This window comes from Ascaphus truei, unplaced genomic scaffold (genome assembly GCF_040206685.1).
Source record: "Ascaphus truei isolate aAscTru1 unplaced genomic scaffold, aAscTru1.hap1 HAP1_SCAFFOLD_418, whole genome shotgun sequence".
Taxonomy (NCBI): Eukaryota; Metazoa; Chordata; class Amphibia; order Anura; family Ascaphidae; genus Ascaphus; species Ascaphus truei.
In genome coordinates, this window is record NW_027456749.1 from 115,067 (window position 1) to 138,564 (window position 23,498).

At 46.6% G+C, this 23,498-nt stretch overlaps 1 protein-coding gene across 1 annotated transcript in view; it reads left to right on the top strand.

Annotated features, from left to right (window-relative positions):
- LOC142484010 (fibronectin type III domain-containing protein 4-like) overlaps nt 1-23,498 on the top strand; it is a 134,470-nt gene that overhangs the window by 102,686 nt on the left and 8,286 nt on the right. The window contains exon 6 of the mRNA XM_075583970.1: nt 8,622-8,752. Coding sequence (XP_075440085.1) covers nt 8,622-8,752 — 131 coding nt within the window. The remainder of the gene's footprint in view (nt 1-8,621; nt 8,753-23,498) is intronic.

The window sequence follows — 23,498 nt, forward strand, 5'->3', positions numbered from 1 at the left end:
CAACTCTACCCAACCCACATATATCCCTACAAACACAAACTCCATCCAACCCACATATATCCCTACAAACACAAACTCCATCCAACCCACATATTACTGCAAACACAAACTCCATCCAACCCACATATATCCCTACAAACACCAACTCTACCCAACCCACTTATTACTGCAAACACAAACTCCATCCAACCCACATATATCCCTACAAACACAAACTCCATCCAACCCACATATATCCCTACAAACACAAACTCTATCCAACCCACATATATCCCTACAAACACAAACTCCATCCAACCCACATTTATCCCTACAAACACAAACTCCATCTAACCCACATATATCCCTACAAACACAAACTCCATCCAACCCACATATATCCCTACAAACACAAACTCTATCCAACCCACATATATCCCTACAAACACAAACTCCATCCAACCCACATTTATCCCTACAAACACCAACTCTACCCAACCCACATATATCCCTACAAACACAAACTCCATCCAACCCACATATATCCCTACAAACACCAGCTCCATCCAACCCACATATTACTGCAAACACAAACTCCATCCAACCCACATATATCCCTACAAACACCAACTCTACCCAACCCACTTATTACTGCAAACACAAACTCTATCCAACCCACATATATCCCTACAAACACAAACTCCATCTAACCCACATATATCCCTACAAACACAAACTCTACCCAACCCACGTATATCCCTACAAACACCAACTCCATCCAACCCACGTATATCCCTACAAACACAAACTCCATCCAACCCACATATATCCCTACAAACACAAACTCTACCCAACCCACATATATCCCTACAAACACAAACTCTACCCAACCCACGTATATCACTGCAAACACCAACTCTACCCAACCCACATATATCCCTACAAACACCAACTCTACCCAACCCACATATATCCCTACAAACACCAACTCCATCCAACCCACATATATCCCTACAAACACAAACTCCATCCAACCCACATATATCCCTACAAACACCAACTCTACCCAACCCACATATATCCCTACAAACACCAACTCCATCCAACCCACAGATATCCCTACAAACACCAACTCCATCCAACCCACATATATCCCTACAAACACAAACTCCATCCAACCCACATATATCCCTACAAACACCAACTCTATCCAACCCACATATATCCCTACAAACACAAACTCCATCCAACCCACATATATCCCTACAAACACAAACTCCATCCAACCCACATATAGCCCTACAAACACCAACTCCATCCAACCCACATATATCCCTACAAACACAAACTCCATCCAACCCACATATATCCCTACAAACACCAACTCCATCCAACCCACATATATCCCTACAAACACAAACTCTACCCAACCCACGTATATCACTGCAAACACCAACTCTACCCAACCCACATATATCCCTACAAACACCAACTCCATCCAACCCACTTATATCCCTACAAACTCCAACTCTACCCAACCCACATATATCCCTACAAACATAAACTCCATCCAACCCACATATATCACTGCAAACACCAACTCCATCCAACCCACTTATATCCCTACAAACTCCAACTCTACCCAACCCACATATATCCCTACAAACACAAACTCCATCTAACCCACATACACATATATCCCTACAAACACAAACTCCATCCAACCTTCATGTATCCCTACAAACACCAACTCTACCCAACCCACATATATCCCTACAAACACAAACTCCATCCAACCCACATATATCCCTACAAACACAAACTCCATCCAACCCACATATTACTGCAAACACAAACTCCATCCAACCCACATATATCCCTACAAACACCAACTCTACCCAACCCACTTATTACTGCAAACACAAACTCCATCCAACCCACATATATCCCTACAAACACAAACTCCATCCAACCCACATATATCCCTACAAACACAAACTCTATCCAACCCACATATATCCCTACAAACACAAACTCCATCCAACCCACATTTATCCCTACAAACACAAACTCCATCTAACCCACATATATCCCTACAAACACAAACTCCATCCAACCCACATATATCCCTACAAACACAAACTCTATCCAACCCACATATATCCCTACAAACAGAAACTCCATCCAACCCACATTTATCCCTACAAACACCAACTCTACCCAACCCACATATATCCCTACAAACACAAACTCCATCCAACCCACATATATCCCTACAAACACCAGCTCCATCCAACCCACATATTACTGCAAACACAAACTCCATCCAACCCACATATATCCCTACAAACACCAACTCTACCCAACCCACTTATTACTGCAAACACAAACTCTATCCAACCCACATATATCCCTACAAACACAAACTCCATCTAACCCACATATATCCCTACAAACACAAACTCTACCCAACCCACGTATATCCCTACAAACACCAACTCCATCCAACCCACGTATATCCCTACAAACACAAACTCCATCCAACCCACATATATCCCTACAAACACCAACTCTACCCAACCCACATATATCCCTACAAACACAAACTCTACCCAACCCACGTATATCACTGCAAACACCAACTCTACCCAACCCACATATATCCCTACAAACACCAACTCTACCCAACCCACATATATCCCTACAAACACCAACTCCATCCAACCCACATATATCCCTACAAACACAAACTCCATCCAACCCACATATATCCCTACAAACACCAACTCTACCCAACCCACATATATCCCTACAAACACCAACTCCATCCAACCCACAGATATCCCTACAAACACCAACTCCATCCAACCCACATATATCCCTACAAACACAAACTCCATCCAACCCACATATATCCCTACAAACACCAACTCTATCCAACCCACATATATCCCTACAAACACCAACTCTATCCAACCCACATATATCCCTACAAACACAAACTCTACCCAACCCACATAATTCCCTATAAACACCAACTGTACCCAACCCACGTATATCCCTACAAACACAAACTCTACCCAACCCACATATATCCCTACAAACACCAACTCCATCTAACCCACATATATCCCTACAAACACAAACTCCATCCAACCCACATATATCCCTACAAACACAAACTCCATCTAACCCACATATATCCCTACAAACACCAACTCCATCCAACCCACATATATCCCTACAAACACCAACTCCATCCAACCCACATATTTCCCTACAAACACAAACTCCATCCAACCCACATATATCCCTACAAACACCAACTCCATCCAACCCACATACTGTATATCCCTACAAACACAAACTCCATCCAACCCACATATATCCCTACAAACACAAACTCTATCCAACCCACATATATCTCTACGAACACAAACTCCATCCAACCCACATTTATCCCTACAAACACAAACTCCATCTAACCCACATATATCCCTACAAACACAAACTCCATCCAACCCACATATATCCCTACAAACACAAACTCCATCCAACCCACATATATCCCTACAAACACAAACTCCATCCAACCCACATTTATCCCTACAAACACCAACTGTACCCAACCCACATATATCCCTACAAACACAAACTCCATCCAACCCACATATATCCCTACAAACACCAGCTCCATCCAACCCACATATTACTGCAAACACAAACTCCATCCAACCCACATATATCCCTACAAACACCAACTCTACCCAACCCACTTATTACTGCAAACACAAACTCCATCCAACCCACATATATCCCTACAAACACAAACTCCATCTAACCCACATATATCCCTACAAACACAAACTCTACCCAACCCACGTATATCCCTACAAACACCAACTCCATCCAACCCACATATTTCCCTACAAACACAAACTCCATCCAACCCACATATATCCCTACAAACACCAACTCCATCCAACCCACATATATCCCTACAAACACAAACTCCATCTAACCCACATATATCCCTACAAACACCAACTCCATCCAACCCACATATATCCCTACAAACACAAACTCCATCCAACCCACATATATCCCTACAAACACCAACTCTATCCAACCCACATATATCCCTACAAACACCAACTCTATCCAACCCACATATATCCCTACAAACACCAACTCAATCCAACCCACATATATCCCTACAAACACCAACTCTACCCAACCCACATATATCCCTACAAACACCAACTCCATCTAACCCACATATATCCCTACAAACACAAACTCCATCCAACCCACATATATCCCTACAAACACAAACTCCATCTAACCCACATATATCCATACAAACACCAACTCCATCCAACCCACATATATCCCTACAAACACAAACTCCATCTAACCCACATATATCCCTACAAACACAAACTCCATCCAACCCACATATATCCCTACAAACACAAACTCTACCCAACCCACATATATCCCTACAAACACAAACTCTACCCAACCCACATGTATCCCTACAAACACCAACTCCATCCAACCCACATATATCCCTACAAACACCAACTCCATCCAACCCACGTATATCCCTACAAACACAAACTCCATCCAACCCACATATATCCCTACAAACACCAACTCTACCCAACCCACATATATCCCTACAAACACAAACTCTACCCAACCCACGTATATCACTGCAAACACCAACTCTACCCAACCCACATATATCCCTACAAACACCAACTCTACCCAACCCACATATATCCCTACAAACACCAACTCCATCCAACCCACATATATCCCTACAAACACAAACTCCATCCAACCCACATATATCCCTACAAACACCAACTCTACCCAACCCACATATATCCCTACAAACACCAACTCCATCCAACCCACAGATATCCCTACAAACACCAACTCCATCCAACCCACATATATCCCTACAAACACAAACTCCATCCAACCCACATATATCCCTACAAACACCAACTCTATCCAACCCACATATATCCCTACAAACACCAACTCTATCCAACCCACATGTATCCCTACAAACACAAACTCTACCCAACCCACATAATTCCCTATAAACACCAACTGTACCCAACCCACGTATATCCCTACAAACACAAACTCTACCCAACCCACATATATCCCTACAAACACCAACTCCATCTAACCCACATATATCCCTACAAACACAAACTCCATCCAACCCACATATATCCCTACAAACACAAACTCCATCTAACCCACATATATCCCTACAAACACCAACTCCATCCAACCCACATATATCCCTACAAACACCAACTCCATCCAACCCACATATTTCCCTACAAACACAAACTCCATCCAACCCACATATATCCCTACAAACACCAACTCCATCCAACCCACATACTGTATATCCCTACAAACACAAACTCCATCCAACCCACATATATCCCTACAAACACAAACTCTATCCAACCCACATATATCTCTACGAACACAAACTCCATCCAACCCACATTTATCCCTACAAACACAAACTCCATCTAACCCACATATATCCCTACAAACACAAACTCCATCCAACCCACATATATCCCTACAAACACAAACTCCATCCAACCCACATATATCCCTACAAACACAAACTCCATCCAACCCACATTTATCCCTACAAACACCAACTGTACCCAACCCACATATATCCCTACAAACACAAACTCCATCCAACCCACATATATCTCTACAAACACCAGCTCCATCCAACCCACATATTACTGCAAACACAAACTCCATCCAACCCACATATATCCCTACAAACACCAACTCTACCCAACCCACGTATTACTGCAAACACAAACTCCATCCAACCCACATATATCCCTACAAACACAAACTCCATCTAACCCACATATATCCCTACAAACACAAACTCTACCCAACCCACGTATATCCCTACAAACACCAACTCCATCCAACCCACATATTTCCCTACAAACACAAACTCCATCCAACCCATATATATCCCTACAAACACCAACTCCATCCAACCCACATATATCCCTACAAACACAAACTCCATCTAACCCACATATATCCCTACAAACACCAACTCCATCCAACCCACATATATCCCTACAAACACAAACTCCATCCAACCCACATATATCCCTACAAACACCAACTCTATCCAACCCACATATATCCCTACAAACACCAACTCTATCCAACCCACATATATCCCTACAAACACCAACTCAATCCAACCCACATATATCCCTACAAACACCAACTCTACCCAACCCACATATATCCCTACAAACACAAACTCTATCCAACCCACATATATCCCTACAAACACAAACTCTACCCAACCCACATATATCCCTACAAACACCAACTCCATCTAACCCACATATATCCCTACAAACACAAACTCCATCCAACCCACATATATCCCTACAAACACAAACTCCATCTAACCCACATATATCCATACAAACACCAACTCCATCCAACCCACATATATCCCTACAAACACAAACTCCATCTAACCCACATATATCCCTACAAACACAAACTCCATCCAACCCACATATATCCCTACAAACACAAACTCTACCCAACCCACATATATCCCTACAAACACAAACTCCATCCAACCCACATGTATCCCTACAAACACCAACTCCATCCAACCCACATATATCCGTACAAACACCAACTCCATCCAACCCACATGTATCCCTACAAACACCAACTGTACCCAACCCACATATATCCCTACAAACACCCACTCATCCAACCCACATATATCCCTACAAACACCAACTCCATCCAACCCACATATTTCCCTACAAACACAAACTCCATCCAACCCACATATATCCCTACAAACACCAACTCCATCCAACCCACATATATCCCTACAAACACAAACTCCATCCAACCCACATATATCCCTACAAACACAAACTCCATCCAACCCACATATATCCCTACAAACACAAACTCCATCCAACCCACATATATCCCTACAAACACCAACTCCACCCAACCCACATATATCCCTACAAACACAAACCTCATCCAACCCACATATATCCCTACAAACACCAACTCCACCCAACCCACATATCCCTACAAACACAAACTCCATACAACCCACATATATCCCTACAAACACAAACTACATCCAACCCACATATATCCCTACAAACACAAACTGTACCCAACCCACATATATCCCTACAAACACCAACTCCACCCAACCCACATATATCCCTACAAACACAAACCTCATCCAACCCACATATATCCCTACAAACACCAACTCCACCCAACCCACATATCCCTACAAACACAAACTCCATCCAACCCACATATATCCCTACAAACACAAACTGTACCCAACCCACATATATCCCTACAAACACCAACTCTACCCAACCCACATATATCCCTACAAACACAAACTCCATCCAACCCACATATATCCCTACAAACACAAACTCTACCCAACCCACATATATCCCTACAAACACAAACTCCATCCAACCCACATGTATCCCTACAAACACCAACTCCATCCAACCCACAAATATCCCTACAAACACAAACTCTACCCAACCCACATATATCCCTACAAACACAAACTCCATCCAACCCACATATATCCCTACAAACACCAACTCCATCCAACCCACATATATCCCTACAAACACAAACTCCATCCAACCCACATGTATCCCTACAAACACCAACTCCATCCAACCCACATATATCCCTACAAACACAAACTCCATCCAACCCACATATATCCCTACAAACACCAACTCCATCCAACCCACATATATCCCTACAAACACCAACTCCATCCAACCCACATATATCCCTACAAACACAAACTCCATCCAACCCACATATATCCCTACAAACACCAACTCCACCCAACCCACATATATCCCTACAAACACAAACCTCATCCAACCCACATATATCCCTACAAACACCAACTCCACCCAACCCACATATCCCTACAAACACAAACTCCATCCAACCCACATATATCCCTACAAACACAAACTCCACCCAACCTAGATATATTGCTTCAAACACCAACTGTACCCAACCCACATATATCCCTACAAACACAAACTCCATCCAACCCACATGTATCCCTACAAACACAAACTCCATCCAACCCACATATATCCCTACAAACACCAACTCCATCTAACCCACATATATCCCTACAAACACCAACTCTACCCAACCCACATATATCCCTACAAACACAAACTCCATCCAACCCACATATATCCCTACAAACACCAACTCTACCCAACCCACATATATCCCTACAAACACCAACTCTATCCAACCCACATATATCCCTACAAACACAAACTCCACCCAACCTAGATATATTGCTTCAAACACCAACTCTAAACACTAATATACTGCCATCAAAGACACTACCCTCTCACCCCCTCCTAATACACAGACATCAGGCACACCTACCTCTTGCACCGGGATGGATATTTGAGCTCTGTACATAGCTGTCTGCGATGAGGTTGTAGGGAGGTCTCCCTGGCCTGATTCGCACTCTCTTGCAGCGGTCATTGCGCTCTTCTGCCGGCAGTATGACATTATCAAGGACAACGATTCCAACAACAACAAGGAGAAAGCGAAACCTTCCTCAGAGGAGAGCACTCCGGAGCGGCAGACCGGGGGGTTACTGCGCAAGGTAATGTGTCACGTGTCATATGTCTCCCATGTGCCAGAGCACAGCTCCAATAATGTGTCACGTGTCATATGTCTCCCATGTGCCAGAGCACAGCTCCAATAATGTGTCACGTGTCATATGTCTGCCATGTGCCAGAGCACAGCACCGTAACCGCTGGTAGTTCCTATCCCAGGGTCTAACTCTTTGTGACCTTTGGGAAAAATTACTCTCTTTATTACATTGTCTTCTCTTCGGGGCAGAAACAAGTTGTTTATAAGGAGTGGATGTATTTATTTATAATAATGTTTTACACGGGAAGTAATACAGTGAGAGTTACCTCCCGTTTCCAAGTATGTTCTGGCCATAGAGTTAGAAAAGTGAAGGAGTGCAAATGGTTGGACTCCTAATAGAATTCACTAAATTGCACACCACTCAAATGAAAATATACCTTTTAATGATTTACTTAAAACATATATTATCAAAGAAGTGTGTAATAAGATTAAAAATAAATTAAATCAACAATACTTAGCACCTAGGTCGCCTAATTATAGGATGGAGAGACCCTATTTACCAGTAAAATGTGGTAGGGTGTAGGAGACTAAGAGTGCTATTAGTCAGGGTAAATCCCCTCTGGAACAGCCAACAGAGCAGATAGTAAGGGATGTAAACGTCAGTGAGGAGAGAAGTATTGCAATAAAATTACTAAGCGCTTCACCTAGTATGATAATTGGCTTGTTGACAGACCCCAGAAATGTATGAAGTCACATCCAGAGTAGAAAGTGTAAACACCATGAGTGCTTATACACTAACTAACACTGCATGGGGCAGCCAGCAGTGCAGTGACGTGAATTCACAGCACAGAGACTGCAAGGCACAATAGTAATCAAGGTGGAGAGATGGCAGCAAACCTCACTGACTGAGCGACACTCAGCTGTAATAGAACAGTATCATGAACTGTGTGAGCTGAACCAGGAGACTACTGACACTACATTAAAACAGCTCCAAGTAGGAGACTGACAACATTGCGCGTCCAACGCGCGTTTCCCTCCAGCAAAGGAGCTTCGGCAGGGACAAATTTGCTAGAAGGGGGAAAGCGGAGCATTTGTATACCCTCCCGTCTGTCTCATTGCGTAATTTGTGTATACCGCTATTGCGCATACGCAACTTATGCGCACGCGACAACCACAAATAAACTATCTAGTTGCTGTCAGTAGTGGACACACATATAGTAGTAAATGTGATACCTCATTCAATTGCCCATGAAAGCCAAATGATCCGTCTGTGTCGTGTAGCAACGGCAAATCTACTCGAGCCGGGCGCAGTGTTTACTGCGCATGCGCAGAGACTTAGAAAAAATGAAAGAATCTAGCCTGAACCGAGCGCAGAGTTTACTGCGCATGCGCCAAGACTGAAACAAATGATAGAGTCTAGCTAATGTTATATGCGCATGCGCACACCGGAGAATAGAGTATCAAGTGGGCAGATGTAAGCTGTTAGTCAGTCTATCCTATAGATGCTAATAAAGGCATCTAAGGCAGCAATTACAGCTATATGGGGAAAGGAACATACATCTAAGTACAGATATTGGGTGAACACTGGTCCTAATGGTGGAATCTGATAACATACAAGGAACAGGCATTAGAAGTATCTATTGTGGTACCACTATCCGGAATACAATGTGTCACAAAAAATATAGTGAAAGACAAAATAAAATGAAAAGTAAATAAAGTATATATATATATATATACATACAAGTACTCGGATAAATTTAATACAGCAGGGATATTGCTATGAGGTGTATGTATATATAAATTACACACATAATAAACCCTAAAAAAAAGGTGGGTTTATAACTCTAGTTATATAGTCACTAATTTTGAATAAATTTATTGAACACTAACGTTGTAAGTCAATACCAGAAGCTGGTGTCTCACATAGCAGACAATGGAATAGGGAAGCTGAACATGATTAATCACATAGTAGATAATGCAATGAATGGTGAACAGGATACAGAACAATAAAAAGCCGCGCAATCAAAAAAGCTTGGTTTGGGATGTAAATAATACAGAGTATTGATAAATAAATGAAATCAAATCAGAAAGAATTCAATTGAACGGGGTATACGTAAACCCCTCATTGAGACCATTGGGACTTCTAGTTTTTAACTTGTAAATCCATTCTGCTTCGATGCGGAGCAGCATTTGGTCAGTATTACCCCCTGGCATAGGGCATTTAAGTTGGTATATACCCATAAATTTGATGCTGTTGACATCACCGTTATGAAATTGTGTGACATGTCTGGCAACTGGAGTTTCAGTGGAGTTTACGTCTACGTAATTGCCTAGTTGTCTTACCAACGTATCTCTTACCACAATTACAAGTGATAAGATAGATTACGTTGGTAGTTCGACAGTTGATAAAACTGTCCACACAATATTGATGAGTATTGTCATGGTTAGCGAATGTTTTAGCAACGTTAACATGTTTGCATGCTTTACACCCCTGACATTGGTACTGTACATCCCTTTGATGGGACTCAACCAGGTCTCTGTCCTTGCCCGCTGAAAGTGGCTATTGACGAGAGAGTCCCTCAAATTTTTGGACCGCCTACTAGTAATGATAGTTCTAGGGCCTATAACCTTCGCTAGATCTACATCTGCCTGGAGGAGATGCCAATGTCGGGGAAAAAATCCTTTTAATTGCCCACCATCTTTTGTTGAAGGTGCCAATACATCTAATAGTGTTATCCTTAGTTTTTTTAGTTTTTGCAGACAGTAGAGTGTTCCTGTCACTATGCAGAGCCAGAGGATAAACCTTATTAAGTGTTTTGATGTTATATCGACGACTGAGAAACCTAGATCGTAATTCTTTAGATTGTGTAATGAACTCCTGTATTGTAGAGCAGTTTCTCCTTAAGCGGAGCTATTGCCCCGTGGGGATACCTGCTATAAGGCTAGTAGGGTGCTGGCTTTGTGCCAGTAGCAGACGATTTGTAGCTGTACTCTTCCTAAAGACCTTTGTTTGAATGTTCTGGTCGGTATCGACATATATATTCAGATCTAGGAAGGTGATGGAAGTAGTACTCAGTACAGTGGTCAGCCTCAAATTTAACATATTGGTGTTAAGGTGCTCTACAAAGTCATGAAGGAGTTCTGGAGATCCCTCCCATAAAAGGAGGATATCATCTATGTATCTGATCCACATAGAAATGTGGTCAGTATACATAGAAAGTTCCTCATTGAAGACGTGGACACATTCCCACCAGCCCAGGTACAGGTTCGCATATGTGGGTGCACAGGCTGTGCCCATAGCTGTTCCCTGGGTCTGGTGGTAATAAGTACCATCAAAAACAAAATAATGATGAGTTAACACAAAATTAAGCAGGTCCAATACAAATGAATTGTGTCTATTGAACCTGCGGTCTCGTGTCGTCAAGAAATATTTGACAGCAGTCAGACCATTCTCGTGAATGATGGAGGTGTATAATGACTCAACATCTAACCTCACGAGGATGGTCTCAGGTGTAATGTGGATCCCATTCAGTCTCTTCAATGTATCTTTCGTATCTTGCACATATGATGGGAGACTGATGACAAAATCCCGCAGGACCTTGTCCAGGTAGATGCTGCTGCCCTCTGACAGACAGTTATTAACCGAGACGATTGGGCGTCCAGGGGGGGACAGTAACCGTTAATGTACCTTGGGTAAGGTATAGAATGTTGCCACGGTGGGTGACTTAGGGTACATAAAATCAAATTCATTTCGACTTATCATGTCCATATCAAGGGCATCTTGATTATCAATATATAATTGTGTATTCATAATCAATTCAGTCAGTATGATTTTGTGATCACTCCCTATCCCTCCCTTCTTTTGTGGCCATAGAGTTAAGATGACAAATACATAGTTACATAAGTGAACAGGGTTATACATTATATACAAGATATTACATGCACAGTTAAAGATAATACATGTATAGTACCCAGATCATACAGACCCCAATATGCACCTCACCGCGGGATAGAAGGAACGAGGGGACATATAGTACCCAGATCATACATACCCCAATATGCACCTCACCGCGGGATAGAAGGAACGAGGGGACTTATAGTACCCAGATCATACAGACCCCAATATGCACCTCACCGCGGGATAGAAGGAACGAGGGGACGTATAGTACCCAGATCATACAGACCCCAATATGCACCTCACCGCGGGATAGAAGGAACGAGGGGACATATAGTACCCAGATCATACAGACCCCAATATGCACCTCACCGCGGGATAGAAGGAACGAGGGGACATATAGTACCCAGATCATACAGACCCCAATATGCACCTCACCGCGGGATAGAAGGAACGAGGGGACTTATAGTACCCAGATCATACAGACCCCAATATGCACCTCACCGCGGGATAGAAGGAACGAGGGGACATATAGTACCCAGATCATACAGACCCCAATATGCACCTCACCGCGGGATAGAAGGAACGAGGGGACGTATAGTACCCAGATCATACAGACCCCAATATGCACCTCGCCGCGGGATAGAAGGAACGGGGGGACATATAGTACCCAGATCATACAGACCCCAATATGCACCTCACCGCGGGATAGAAGGAACGAGGGGACATATAGTACCCAGATCATACAGACCCCAATATGCACCTCACCGCGGGATAGAAGGAACGAGGGGACTTATAGTACCCAGATCATACAGACCCCAATATGCACCTCACCGCGGGATAGAAGGAACGAGGGGACTTATAGTACCCAGATCATACAGACCCCAATATGCACCTCACCGCGGGATAGAAGGAACGAGGGGACATATAGTACCCAGATCATACAGACCCCAATATGCACCTCACCGCGGGATAGAAGGAACGAGGGGATGTATAGTACCCAGATCATACAGACCCCAATATGCACCTCACCGCGGGATAGAAGGAACGAGGGGACGTATAGTACCCAGATCATACAGACCCCAATATGCACCTCACCGCGGGATAGAAGGAACGAGGGGACATATAGTACCCAGATCATACAGACCCCAATATGCACCTCACCGCGGGATAGAAGGAACGAGGGGACGTATAGTACCCAGATCATACAGACCCCAATATGCACCTCACCGCGGGATAGAAGGAACGAGGGGACGTATAGTACCCAGATCATACAGACCCCAATATGCACCTCACCACGGGATAGAAGGAACGAGGGGACGTATAGTACCCAGATCATACAGACCCCAATATGCACCTCACCGCGGGATAGAAGGAACGAGGGGACATATAGTACCCAGATCATACAGACCCCAATATGCACCTCACCGCGGGATAGAAGGAACGAGGGGACATATAGTACCCAGATCATACAGACCCCAATATGCACCTCACCGCGGGATAGAAGGAACGAGGGGACATATAGTACCCAGATCATACAGACCCCAATATGCACCTCACGGCGGGATAGAAGGAACGAGGGGACGTATAGTACCCAGATCATACAGACCCCAATATGCACCTCACCGCGGGATAGAAGGAACGAGGGGACATATAGTACCCAGATCATACAGACCCCAATATGCACCTCACCGCGGGATAGAAGGAACGAGGGGACATATAGTACCCAGATCATACAGACCCCAATATGCACCTCACCGCGGGATAGAAGGAACGAGGGGACATATAGTACCCAGATCATACAGACCCCAATATGCACCTCACCGCGGGATAGAAGGAACGAGGGGACATATAGTACCCAGATCATACAGACCCCAATATGCACCTCACCGCAGGATAGAAGGAACAAGGGGACATATAGTACCCAGATCATACAGACCCCAATATGCACCTCACCGCGGGATTGAAGGAACGAGGGGACATATAGTACCCAGATCATACAGACCCCAATATGCACCTCACCGCGGGATAGAAGGAACGAGGGGACTTATAGTACCCAGATCATACAGACCCCAATATGCACCTCACCGCGGGATAGAAGGAACGAGGGGACGTATAGTACCCAGATCATACAGACCCCAATATGCACCTCACCGCGGGATAGAAGGAACGAGGGGACATATAGTACCCAGATCATACAGACCCCAATATGCACCTCACCGCGGGATAGAAGGAACGAGGGGACGTATAGTACCCAGATCATACAGACCCCAATATGCACCTCACCGCGGGATAGAAGGAACGAGGGGACATATAGTACCCAGATCATACAGACCCCAATATGCACCTCACCGCGGGATAGAAGGAACGAGGGGACGTATAGTACCCAGATCATACAGACCCCAATATGCACCTCACCGCGGGATAGAAGGAACGAGGGGACATATAGTACCCAGATCATACAGACCCCAATATGCACCTCACCGCGGGATAGAAGGAACGAGGGGACATATAGTACCCAGATCATACAGACCCCAATATGCACCTCACCGCGGGATAGAAGGAACGAGGGGACGTATAGTACCCAGATCATACAGACCCCAATATGCACCTCACCGCGGGATAGAAGGAACGAGGGGACTTATAGTACCCAGATCATACAGACCCCAATATGCACCTCACCGCGGGATAGAAGGAACGAGGGGACTTATAGTACCCAGATCATACAGACCCCAATATGCACCTCACCGCGGGATAGAAGGAACGAGGAGACATATAGTACCCAGATCATACAGACCCCAATATGCACCTCACCGCGGGATAGAAGGAACGAGGGGACATATAGTACCCAGATCATACAGACCCCAATGTACACCTCACCGCGGGATAGAAGGAACGAGGGGACATATAGTACCCAGATCATACAGACCCCAATATGCACCTCACCGCGGGATATAAGGAACGAGGGGACTTATAGTACCCAGATCATACAGACCCCAATATGCACCTCACCGCGGGATAGAAGGAACGAGGGGACATATAGTACCCAGATCATACAGACCCCAATATGCACCTCACCGCGGGATAGAAGGAACGAGGGGACATATAGTACCCAGATCATACAGACCCCAATATGCACCTCACCGCGGGATAGAAGGAACGAGGGGACATATAGTACCCAGATCATACAGACCCCAATATGCACCTCATCGCGGGATAGAAGGAACGAGGGGACATATAGTACCCAGATCATACAGACCCCAATATGCACCTCACCGCGGGATAGAAGGAACGAGGGGACATATAGTACCCAGATCATACAGACCCCAATATGCACCTCACCGCGGGATAGAAGGAACGAGGGGACATATAGTACCCAGATCATACAGACCCCAATATGCACCTCACCGCGGGATAGAAGGAACGAGGGGACGTATAGTACCCAGATCATACAGACCCCAATATGCACCTCACCGCGGGATAGAAGGAACGAGGGGACGTATAGTACCCAGATCATACAGACCCCAATATGCACCTCACCGCGGGATAGAAGGAACGAGGGGACATATAGTACCCAGATCATACAGACCCCAATATGCACCTCACCGCGGGATAGAAGGAACACCCAGATCATACAGACCCCAATATGCACCTCACCGCGGGATAGAAGGAACGAGGAGACATATAGTACCCAGATCATACAGACCCCAATATGCACCTCACCGCGGGATAGAAGGAACGAGGGGACTTATAGTACCCAGATCATACAGACCCCAATATGCACCTCACCGCGGGATAAAAGGAACGAGGGGACTTATAGTACCCAGATCATACAGACCCCAATATGCACCTCACCGCGGGATAGAAGGAACGAGGGGACGTATAGTACCCAGATCATACAGACCCCAATATGCACCTCACCGCGGGATAGAAGGAACGAGGGGACGTATAGTACCCAGATCATACAGACCCCAATATGCACCTCACCGCGGGATAGAAGGAACGAGGAGACATATAGTACCCAGATCATACAGACCCCAATATGCACCTCACCGCGGGATAGAAGGAACGAGGGGACATATAGTACCCAGATCATAAAGACCCCAATATGCACCTCACCGCGGGATAGAAGGAACGAGGGGACATATAGTACCCAGATCATACAGACCCCAATATGCACCTCACCGCGGGATAGAAGGAACGAGGGGACGTATAGTACCCAGATCATACAGACCCCAATATGCACCTCACCGCGGGATAGAAGGAACGAGGGGACGTATAGTACCCAGATCATACAGACCCCAATATGCACCTCACCGTGGGATAGAAGGAACGAGGGGACATATAGTACCCAGATCATACAGACCCCAATATGCACCTCACCGCGGGATAGAAGGAACGAGGGGAACATATAGTACCCAGATCATACAGACCCCAATATGCACCTCACCGCGGGATAGAAGGAACGAGGGGACGTATAGTACCCAGATCATACAGACCCCAATATGCACCTCACCGCGGGATAGAAGGAACGAGGGGACATATAGTACCCAGATCATACAGACCCCAATATGCACCTCACCGCGGGATAGAAGGAACGAGGGGACATATAGTACCCAGATCATACAGACCCCAATATGCACCTCACCGCGGGATAGAAGGAACGAGGGGACGTATAGTACCCAGATCATACACACCCCAATATGCACCTCACCGCGGGATAGAAGGAACGAGGGGACATATAGTACCCAGATCATACAGACCCCAATATGCACCTCACCGCGGGATAGAAGGAACGAGGGACATATAGTACCCAGATCATACAGACCCCAATATGCACCTCACCGCGGGATAGAAGGAACGAGGGGACGTATAGTACCCAGATCATACAGACCCCAATATGCACCTCACCGCGGGATAGAAGGAACGAGGGGACTTATAGTACCCAGATCATACAGACCCCAATATGCACCTCACCGCGGGATAGAAGGAACGAGGGGACGTATAGTACCCAGATCATACAGACCCCAATATGCACCTCACCGCGGGATAGAAGGAACGAGGGGACTTATAGTACCCAGATCATACAGACCCCAATATGCACCTCACCGCGGGATAGAAGGAACGAGGGGACATATAGTACCCAGATCATACAGACCCCAATATGCACCTCACCGCGGGATAGAAGGAACGAGGAGACATATAGTACCCAGATCATACAGACCCCAATATGCACCTCACCGCGGGATAGAAGGAACGAGGGGACATATAGTACCCAGATCATACAGACCCCAATATGCACCTCATCGCGGGATAGAAGGAACGAGGGGACATATAGTACCCAGATCATACAGACCCCAATATGCACCTCACCGCGGGATAGAAGGAACGAGGGGACATATAGTACCCAGATCATACAGACCCCAATATGCACCTCACCGCGGGATAGAAGGAACGAGGGGACATATAGTACCCAGATCATACAGACCCCAATATGCACCTCACCGCGGGATAGAAGGAACGAGGGGACGTATAGTACCCAGATCATACAGACCCCAATATGCACCTCACCGCGGGATAGAAGGAACGAGGGGACGTATAGTACCCAGATCATACAGACCCCAATATGCACCTCACCGCGGGATAGAAGGAACGAGGGGACATATAGTACCCAGATCATACAGACCCCAATATGCACCTCACCGCGGGATAGAAGGAACACCCAGATCATACAGACCCCAATATGCACCTCACCGCGGGATAGAAGGAACGAGGAGACATATAGTACCCAGATCATACAGACCCCAATATGCACCTCACCGCGGGATAGAAGGAACGAGGGGACTTATAGTACCCAGATCATACAGACCCCAATATGCACCTCACCGCGGGATAGAAGGAACGAGGGGACTTATAGTACCCAGATCATACAGAGCCCAATATGCACCTCACCGCGGGATAGAAGGAACGAGGGGACGTATAGTACCCAGATCATACAGACCCCAATATGCACCTCATCGCGGGATAGAAGGAACGAGGGGACGTATAGTACCCAGATCATACAGACCCCAATATGCACCTCACCGCGGGATAGAAGGAACGAGGGGACTTATAGTACCCAGATCATACAGACCCCAATATGCACCTCACCGCGGGATAGAAGGAACGAGGAGACATATAGTACCCAGATCATACAGACCCCAATATGCACCTCACCGCGGGATAGAAGGAACGAGGGGACATATAGTACCCAGATCATACAGACCCCAATATGCACCTCACCGCGGGATAGAAGGAACGAGGGGACATATAGTACCCAGATCATACAGACCCCAATATGCACCTCACCGCGGGATAGAAGGAACGAGGGGACGTATAGTACCCAGATCATACAGACCCCAATATGCACCTCACCGCGGGATAGAAGGAACGAGGGGACGTATAGTACCCAGATCATACAGACCCCAATATGCACCTCACCGTGGGATAGAAGGAACGAGGGGACATATAGTACCCAGATCATACAGACCCCAATATGCACCTCACCGCGGGATAGAAGGAACGAGGGGAACATATAGTACCCAGATCATACAGACCCCAATATGCACCTCACCGCGGGATAGAAGGAACGAGGGGACGTATAGTACCCAGATCATACAGACCCCAATATGCACCTCACCGCGGGATAGAAGGAACGAGGGGACATATAGTACCCAGATCATACAGACCCCAATATGCACCTCACCGCGGGATAGAAGGAACGAGGGGACGTATTGTACCCAGATCATACAGACCCCAATATGCACCTCACCGCGGGATAGAAGGAACGAGGGGACATATAGTACCCAGATCATACAGACCCCAATATGCACCTCACCGCGGGATAGAAGGAACGAGGGGACTTATAGTACCCAGATCATACAGACCCCAATATGCACCTCACCGCGGGATAGAAGGAACGAGGGGACATATAGTACCCAGATCATACAGACCCCAATATGCACCTCACCGCGGGATAGAAGGAACGAGGGGACTTATAGTACCCAGATCATACAGACCCCAATATGCACCTCACCGCGGGATAGAAGGAACGAGGGGACATATAGTACCCAGATCATACAGACCCCAATATGTACCTCACCGCGGGATAGAAGGAACGAGGGGACGTATAGTACCCAGATCATACAGACCCCAATATGCACCTCACCGCGGGATAGAAGGAACCAGGGGACATATAGTACCCAGATCATACAGACCCCAATATGCACCTCACCGCGGGATAGAAGGAACGAGGGGACGTATAGTACCCAGATCATACAGACCCCAATATGCACCTCACCGCGGGATAGAAGGAACGAGGGGACGTATAGTACCCAGATCATACAGACCCCAATCTGCACCTCACCGCGGGATAGAAGGAACGAGGGGACATATAGTACCCAGATCATACAGACCCCAATATGCACCTCACCGCGGGATAGAAGGAACGAGGGGACGTATAGTACCCAGATCATACAGACCCCAATATGCACCTCACCGCGGGATAGAAGGAACGAGGGGACGTATAGTACCCAGATCATACAGACCCCAATATGCACCTCACCGCGGGATAGAAGGAACGAGGGGACTTATAGTACCCAGATCATACAGACCCCAATATGCACCTCACCGCGGGATAGAAGGAACGAGGGGACGTATAGTACCCAGATCATACAGACCCCAATATGCACCTCGCCGCGGGATAGAAGGAACGAGGGGACATATAGTACCCAGATCATACAGACCCCAATATGCACCTCACCGCGGGATAGAAGGAACGAGGGGACGTATAGTACCCAGATCATACAGACCCCAATATGCACCTCACCACGGGATAGAAGGAACGAGGGGACGTATAGTACCCAGATCATACAGACCCCAATATGCACCTCACCGCGGGATAGAAGGAACGAGGGGACATATAGTACCCAGATCATACAGACCCCAATATGCACCTCACCGCGGGATAGAAGGAACGAGGGGACATATAGTACCCAGATCATACAGACACCAATATGCACCTCACCGCGGGATAGAAGGAACGAGGGGACATATAGTACCCAGATCATACAGACCCCAATATGCACCTCATCGCGGGATAGAAGGAACGAGGGGACGTATAGTACCCAGATCATACAGACCCCAATATGCACCTCGCCGCGGGATAGAAGGAACGAGGGGACATATAGTACCCAGATCATACAGACCCCAATATGCACCTCACCGCGGGATAGAAGGAACGAGGGGACGTATAGTACCCAGATCATACAGACCCCAATATGCACCTCACCACGGGATAGAAGGAACGAGGGGACGTATAGTACCCAGATCATACAGACCCCAATATGCACCTCACCGCGGGATAGAAGGAACGAGGGGACATATAGTACCCAGATCATACAGACCCCAATATGCACCTCACCGCGGGATAGAAGGAACGAGGGGACATATAGTACCCAGATCATACAGACCCCAATATGCACCTCACCGCGGGATAGAAGGAACGAGGGGACATATAGTACCCAGATCATACAGACCCCAATATGCACCTCACCGCGGGATAGAAGGAACGAGGGGACGTATAGTACCCAGATCATACAGACCCCAATATGCACCTCACCGCGGGATAGAAGGAACGAGGGGACATATAGTACCCAGATCATACAGACCCCAATATGCACCTCACCGCGGGATAGAAGGAACGAGGGGACGTATAGTACCCAGATCATACAGACCCCAATATGCACCTCACCGCGGGATAGAAGGAACGAGGGGACATATAGTACCCAGATCATACAGACCCCAATATGCACCTCACCGCGGGATAGAAGGAACGAGGGGACGTATAGTACCCAGATCATACAGACCCCAATATGCACCTCACCGTGGGATAGAAGGAACGAGGGGACGTATAGTACCCAGATCATACAGACCCCAATATGCACCTCACCGCGGGATAGAAGGAACGAGGGGACATATAGTACCCAGATCATACAGACCCCAATATGCACCTCACCGCGGGATAGAAGGAACGAGGGGACGTATAGTACCCAGATCATACAGACCCCAATATGCACCTCACCGCGGGATAGAAGGAACGAGGGGACATATAGTACCCAGATCATACAGACCCCAATATGCACCTCACCGCGGGATAGAAGGAACGAGGGGACGTATAGTACCCAGATCATACAGACCCCAATATGCACCTCACCGCGGGATAGAAGGAACGAGGGGACGTATAGTACCCAGATCATACAGGCCCCAATATGCACCTCACCGCGGGATAGAAGGAACGAGGGGACATATAGTACCCAGATCATACAGACCCCAATATGCACCTCACCACGGGATAGAAGGAAAGAGGGGACGTATAGTACACAGATCATACAGACCCCAATATACACCTCACCGCGGGATAGAAGGAACGAGGGGACGTATAGTACCCAGATCATACAGACCCCAATATGCACCTCACCCCGGGATAGAAGGAACGAGGGGATGTATAGTACCCAGATCATACAGACCCCAATATGCACCTCACCGCGGGATAGAAGGAACGAGGGGACATACTGTATAGTACCCAGATCATACAGACCCCAATATGCACCTCACCGTGGGATAGAAGGAACAAGGGGACATATAGTACCCAGATCATACAGACCCCAATATGCACCTCACCGCGAGATAGAAGGAACGAGGGGACGTATAGTACCCAGATCATACAGACCCCAATATGCACCTCACTGCTGGATAGAAGGAACGAGGGGACATATAGTACCCAGATCATACAGACCCCAATTTACACCTCACCGCGGGATAGAAGGAACGAGGGGACATATAGTACCCAGATCATACAGACCCCAATATGCACCTCACCGTGGGATCGAAGGAACGAGGGGACGTATAGTACCCAGATCATACAGACCCCAATATGCACCTCACCGCGGGATAGAAGGAACGAGGGGACATATAGTACCCAGATCATACAGACCCCAATATGCACCTCACCGCGGGATAGAAGGAACGAGGGGACATATAGTACCCAGATCATACAGACCCCAATATGCACCTCACCGCGGGATAGAAGGAACGAGGGGACGTATAGTACCCAGATCATACAGACCCCAATATGCACCTCACCGCGGGATAGAAGGAACGAGGGGACGTATAGTTCCCAGATCATACAGACCCCAATATGCACCTCACCGCGGGATAGAAGGAACGAGGGGACGTATAGTACCCAGATCATACAGACCCCAATATGCACCTCACCGCGGGATAGAAGGAACGAGGGGACGTATAGTACCCAGATCATACAGACCCCAATATGCACCTCACCGCGGGATAGAAGGAACGAGGGGACGTATAGTACCCAGATCATACAGACCCCAATATGCACCTCACCCCGGGATAGAAGGAACGAGGGGACGTATAGTACCCAGATCATACAGACCCCAATATGCACCTCACCGCAGGATAGAAGGAACGAGGGGACATATAGTACCCAGATCATACAGACCCCAATATGCACCTCACCGCAGGATAGAAGGAACGAGGGGACATATAGTACCCAGATCATACAGACCCCAATATACACCTCACCGCGGGATAGAAGGAACGAGGGGACGTATAGTACCCAGATCATACAGACCCCAATATGCACCTCACCGCGGGATAGAAGGAACGAGGGGACATATAGTACCCAGATCATACAGACCCCAATATGCACCTCACCGCGGGATAGAAGGAACGAGGGGACATATAGTACCCAGATCATACAGACCCCAATATGCACCTCACCGCGGGATAGAAGGAACGA